The sequence below is a fragment of the Platalea leucorodia genome (assembly GCF_965183815.1).
Source record: "Platalea leucorodia genome assembly, chromosome: 18".
Taxonomy (NCBI): Eukaryota; Metazoa; Chordata; class Aves; order Pelecaniformes; family Threskiornithidae; genus Platalea; species Platalea leucorodia.
In genome coordinates, this window is record NC_138840.1 from 5,895,979 (window position 1) to 5,902,186 (window position 6,208).

A 6,208-nucleotide genomic window follows, 5' to 3' on the forward strand; every position below is an offset into this window, starting at 1 on the left:
GCTCCGGGTGCCACCGTCTGCCTGCACCCCCTGCATGCCGCTCCCCCAGTTCGCCCCAAGGATTCCGCGCTCGCCCACTGCAGTGCTGAGCCCAGCTGTTACGGGAGCGATGTCGACTGTCGAGTTAATCTGTTCTCCTCTTCCTTTGCAGGTCCTGGGAGCGCACTTGGAAACCGCAAGCAGCTAACGCTCGCTGCCAGAGCCCCCAGATGGGACTAGAGCCAAGCTCCTGCGCTCCTTACAGGGATGAAGGTAGAGCCATGTTACCTGCTACCTAAGCTCGCTGTTGCTGATGTAGTTTGTGGATATGGTCCCGTACCAGGCTTCGTGCACAGACTCTCAGCTCTGATCCAGCCTGAGACGTTTTAGCGGCAGCAGAGAGATCCCCAGCTGTGGAGCGGGCTCCTCTGACCACCCTGCGACGGAGGGGCTGCAGCGCTGGAGAGTTACTATGCAGCTTGGACTGTTTGTGGTGGTGGTTTTTCTAAGCTCGATGGATCTAACAGGCAGCAGCAAAGTGGTGAAGGGCAAGAGGCAAAGACGAAGTATGTATGAAATGCTTTTCTTCTCTACTTCTTCTCGTGATGCTGTACGGTTCATGCAGATGGTGAATGTGCTTACCAACGCAGAGAGCTGGGCAGAGCCTCGGGGTGCCCCGCGAGCCCTCGGAGCTCCTCAAATCCCACTCCTGTGCAGAGATGTGCACTGCCCTGTTCTGCTGGACCGGCCACAGCCCCGAGCTGCAGGCAATTGCGCCGGTGCCTGCAGGCTGCGGCTTGGGGCAGGGACTGGCCAGTGCTGCTCCCGGGGCTGTGGCCCTCGGGTGAGCTGGCGCCCACGGCAGCACTCGCAGCCAGAGGAGTTTGCTCTGCGGAGCAGGACCTGGTCGGCCTCCTGCAGCGCCTCGGCTGCCGTGGCCCCTGCCCGCCTCCGCCCCTGCAGGCACTGCGCAGGCAGGCAGCGGTGCGCGTCCCACCCTGCGCCCCACCGAGGCCAGCAGCCTCCGGGTCCCCCACCATCGTCAGGTGCCTTCCTGGGAAAAGTGAGCAGTAGAGGGAAGGGAGCGCGTGAGCACGAGCCGTGCATCACTCCCCATCCGCCCGCCCAGCGCCGCTCTGCTGGCAGGCTCCTGCCCAGCACCGTCCTTTGCTCCGTGGCCACCCCGTCCCACCCGGAGCCGCCTGGCAGGCTCTGCCCCAGGCAGCGGCCACGCACGAGTGTGTTGGGCCGTGGAGCAGCCGGGCCATGGTGGGACCCGAGGTGCATGGGGAGTACGGGTTTTAATTATCCCTCCAGCCTGGATGGTCCTTGCCCGGTCCCAGCCCGGGGCTCACGCAGGGCAACCAGGCTGAATCGGCACAAGAGCAGCCACATGGGTTTGCCCTCATTTGTGTAAGCTAGTTTTAGAACTGTTTTACATTAAAACTGTTTTAAATTAAATTATATAAAAATGATTTTATATTAAAACTGGAACTGCTGAGCCCTGTGAGAACAAGGAATACTTGATGTCATGGCTAATGCTATAAGGTGCAATTTCCAGTGAGGGCCGGGTTTATACCTTTGCCATACAGGCAGACCTCAGCACCGTGGCTCAGTGCTGTGGGAGGGATGGGGCTGGATCCCCCGGAGGTCCCTGCATACGGGGGGCCCAGGGCCCCAAAATGCCGAGGGGAGGTCCCGGTCCAGACTCAGCAAACCCTCCTGGCAGCCAGGCACTGAGGGTCCGGGGGGCTGGGGACCTCCATCTGTTTTCTGTTTCATTTTCCAAGGCTGCGGCAGCCTCCGCGCCTGCGGACCCAGCGACGGGGCTGGGACAGGCAGCAGGGGAGTTGCCGGGGTCTCGGGTCACTGCGGGGGGAGAGGAAAGTTTTCTTACCTCTTGGTCTGGCACGTGAACACTGTGGTGCTCCACACTTGCTTTTGAAGTGTAGTAAACACAGTATTTAAAAGAATACATTTTTAAATACACAACTTTTCTATAAACAAGGATACTGCTTGCATAATAAACTAATAAAAATAACCTGCATTCTAGCCTGCAAAGAATGCTATTGGTTTCAAAACAAGCAGCATTTTATACGATAATTAAAAGCAGAAAACTCTCAAGACATGGGATTGAGTATTTTTCTTGGACTGAACTTAGGAGCTAAGAACACATCTCTGTTCTGGGGGCATTGAAATCTCCCGCACTGCCAGATATAGTTAACATGAGCGGGGTCAGAGCGAGCTCTAGCTTGGGACGCAGCCTGGCCTGAAGCGCAGCGCAGAATTAGTTAGACGGTTTCGCTCCAGCACCGCGCGGCTCTGGTCCCCGCTCATCCTGCAACGCACCCGTAGCTCGGCGGGGCGGCACCGCCAGCTCCAAGAGGGGACGCGGCAGGGAGGCACTGGCCCACCCAGGCACGTGTCCCCCGTGGGCGCCTGCCCGGCGCGGGCGGCAGGGCTGATGGACAGGGCTGGGAGGCAAGGGGCTGGTGGGGAGAGAGCGCTGGGACTCTGGGGAGAGCTGGCGGCTGCTTCTGGGTCCTGCTCCTCACTGCTGCCGCTGTCACGACCCTTGCACCCGTGCTCAGTGTGGTGCTGGTGCCCGTGGGCATCGGGCACGGGGCCGTAACACCCAGCCAGAGCGGTGCTGGGAGCCACAGCGAGCGTGTCAGTGCAGCAGGACCCCAGCCCTTGGGCTGCCCTGGTCCCTGCCCTTCCTGCCGGTGGTGCCGAAGCCGGTGCGTGCAGAGCCCGGCCGTGCGGATGGGCACTAACCGCTGCCTCTCTCTTGCTCTTCCAGTTAGCACCGAGCTGAGTCAGGGTTGTGCCAGAGGCTGCGACCTGTGCTCCGAGTTCAATGGGTGCCTGAGATGTTCCCCCAAACTCTTCATCCTTCTGGAGAGGAATGATATCCGGCAAATTGGGATTTGCCTACCATCTTGTCCACTGGGATACTTCGGCCTTCGCAATACAGACATGAACAAGTGCATCAGTGAGTATGGGGGTGGGAGGGAAAGGGCGAAACGCCGGAGGGTGGCGGTGCTTTGCAGGGGATCGTGCCACCTCCAGTCAGGGGAGAGGAGACGCTGTGGCTCTATCGAAGGGGAGAAGGTGGTGCTGAGCAAGGCAGCGATCTACCCAGGGAATGACCCCATAATGTATGCCGACGTTGGCTAACGCACCTTGCATGCCCAGGTGCTTCCCCACCGCAGCACTGTGCAGCCGGTGCAGCGTGCAGCCGGGCTGAGATGCTCCTTCCCTTTGACCAGCCACTAGACACTGCGCGGACAGTGCCCTCAGAAGGTGGGTGAGCATTCACTGCCCCCACACCAGCCCTTCCATGCAGGTTTTGACTTGAGTTTTGGCCTTCCTGGTCTTTGAGAGCCTCTGTGGGTCTCTCCATGCTGCAGGCAGGTGACGGTAATGGACCAGTGGCTCGTTAGAGCAGAGGGCCACTGGCGAAGCCTTCAGGGCTGGATTACCCCGTCGCAGCATGCTCAGCACCGCCCGGGTACGCTGCAGATGTGGCATCCTGCAGGACATTTGGGCAGCTCTGTTAGCGGGGCTGCCAGGCTGGCACCCTCTTTGGGAGGAAGAAGGAGGAGGGAGATCCTTTCAGCTTTTAAGGTACTGCTCACACAAGTACCTTTTCTTCTCTCCTCTGCCCGCTCACCATAGCCAAGCAGCTCTCTGAATGAGATCCTTGGCCTGGGGCTGCCTCTTTCAGCCAGAGCACCAGAAAGAAGCTGGACATGGAAAAATGCAATCACTTCCCTGGCAGTTTCATGCAAACCACCCTCGTGGCCAGATTTCCATCTAACTCCGTTTCTTTGCAGCTCGTACTGTAGCTGCAGCTGGAGCAGTTGATGCGAGACTTTATTCTTTACACTGTCCCACTTTGGCTGACAGATGCTTAAGCTGAACACCAGCCCAAACCTTTTCCACCCTGCCTGGTTTCGATCTGGCAGCGGCTGCTGCTGGCTATGAGAGCTGCAGCACAGTGGCTCCGTCCTGTACCAGGGAATGGTGCAAAGAAACCTCACTTCTCTCTGAGTAGCACAACCAGGCCTGGCAGGACGTTCAGAGGCTCGCCCTGGCTGCTGGCAGACCCCTTGGAGCCAGGAATAAACTCCAATTAGCAGTCAAGAGCTTCTTGAGTCTTTTGCTCACATCAGACTACATGACGGCTTTGTGGTTTTTTTTCCCCAGAATGCAAAATTGAGAACTGTGAGTCCTGTTTCAGTCGAAACTTTTGCACAAAATGTAAGGAAGGTTTGTATTTGCACAAAGGGAGATGTTACGTCACATGCCCCGAAGGCTACTCTGCTGCCAACGGCACCATGGAGTGCAGCAGTCCTGGTAAGTGATGCTCAGGCACCTCTCACTGAGCTTTTTGTGCGTCTGTCGGGCCCAGTCACGTGTATTGCTACAGTTTTGGTTTAGATGATAAAACGGACCCCTCAGAGACGATGGCTCATCATACCCATGTCGAGTGGGTGACGGTACAGGCCAGACCCAGCCCTTCAGAGGGCAGAGCCCTCTGGAAAGCAGCCTAGACGGGGAGCAGCACCCCAGCGTCGCTGCTGCGTGTTTGTGAAGCGTGACTCAGAGTTTGTGCGGTACGGCAAGGAAGGGGGTGCCTTGAAAACTTAGGAAGCTGGTGGGGAAACACACGTACCCTTCAAGCCTACAGTGGGGGAGAGGTGCGATGGTGTGCAAGGGCTCCGGGAAGTCCTGAGGCAGCCACGGAGAAATGAGAGTTACCGCTGGCCTCTCTTGTTATCTGGCAGCACAATGTGAAATGAGTGAGTGGGGGCCCTGGGGGCCCTGCTCCAAGAAGAGGAAGCTCTGTGGCTTCAAGAAGGGCAACGAAGACCGAACGCGGCGGATTCTGCAGGCTCCCTCCGGAGACGTGTCCCTGTGTCCTGCCACCACGGAGGTGCGGAGGTGCACCGTCCAGAAGAACCAGTGCCCCGAAGGTGAGCAGATGTGGAATATCTCACCATCCTTCCCCAGCATCCTTTATTTATCAGGCACAAGTATCCAGCCAATTGTCCAGTATCATAAATGCGCTGCGCATCTCACTGCCCCGCTCCGGTACAGGGAACACAACGTGACAGCAGCTAGAAAGACCCCCGGGTGGGTGATGCTCAGCATGGCTTGCCACGTGTCCCACGGGCTTTCCGATATTTTAGCTTCTCCCCCGGCCAGAGAGCAGCAAGGCAGCTGAGCAGCCGAAGGTGCACGCCTGTGCGCTGCGGCGAGGGGAGTCGTCTTCTCCGCTACCAGAATGCTTAGGTCTGTGTTTTTCCCAGGAATTAGAGTGTCTTCAGGATGAATGGTGGTTTGGTCATCCTCTTACGGGATGGACAAGGATTGCAGCTGGGTTGAGTGTTTTGAGGGAAACTGGTTCTGAGCAGTGACTAACACCACAGGGATTAAACAGCCGGGCAGGGGGAGGCAGACACGGCCGATCCGTTCCTGTGATGCACACAGCAGCGTGCGTTAGCTAAGGGGCTTGGTATGCAGCCGCGGAGAAATGCAAGTGTTAACACTTCTGCCGGAGACCGACAATTACAAAGCTAAATCCTGATTTGATCCTTCTTCCCTGTTTATATTTAGGCAACAGCTCGCAACGCAAAGTGCAGACTGGCAGATAGGGCGGCTCTCGGGCACCCCTGTGCCTGGCGAGGGGTGCAGGCCCTTTGGGCCACCGCCGGCAGCAGTGGGCCGCGGGCCAGCTCGCTCTGCCAGAGAGCCTCATGGTGCCCCTTTGCTTTACTGCAGGGAAAAGGAAGAAAAAGGAAGAGCAAGGAAAGCAAGATAATGCGAATGGGAATAGAAATCGGAAAGACACCAAAGACGCTAAGTCTGGCACCAAGAAGAGGAAGAGCAAACAGAGAGGGGCCGCGGTCCCCGCGACGTCCGCCAGCCCTGCCCAGTAGCTGTCCCTTTACGTCACCTGATGGCAAGACTTCATTGCTGCTATGTATATGAAAGCTTTATTGAACCAGAGCACTGCTACACAACACGTACACATGTCCAGAAAGACAGACATATACTCCCAGACCGACCCACAGACCCAACAGAAACCACATACACAATACTTAAGGAGGCTGCACACACACGCACCACCCAGGACCACGGAAGGACGCTGCCGAGGAGTGGGAGCGCACAGGGAGGGAAGCCCACCTCCCCAGGGCTCCGCGGGGGATGCTGCGGGGAG

General features: G+C 57.8%; 1 protein-coding gene across 1 annotated transcript; it reads left to right on the plus strand.

The window, feature by feature from the left end:
* Positions 1-451: 451 nt before the first annotated feature.
* RSPO1 (R-spondin 1) lies at positions 452-5,927 on the plus strand (the record flags this gene model as incomplete). Its single annotated transcript, XM_082329459.1, has 5 exons — positions 452-545; positions 2,783-2,974; positions 4,192-4,341; positions 4,773-4,961; positions 5,770-5,927. 5 exons carry the CDS (start codon positions 452-454, stop codon positions 5,925-5,927), a joined length of 783 nt encoding a protein of 260 aa, XP_082185585.1.
* Between the last annotated feature and the right edge of the window lie 281 nt (positions 5,928-6,208).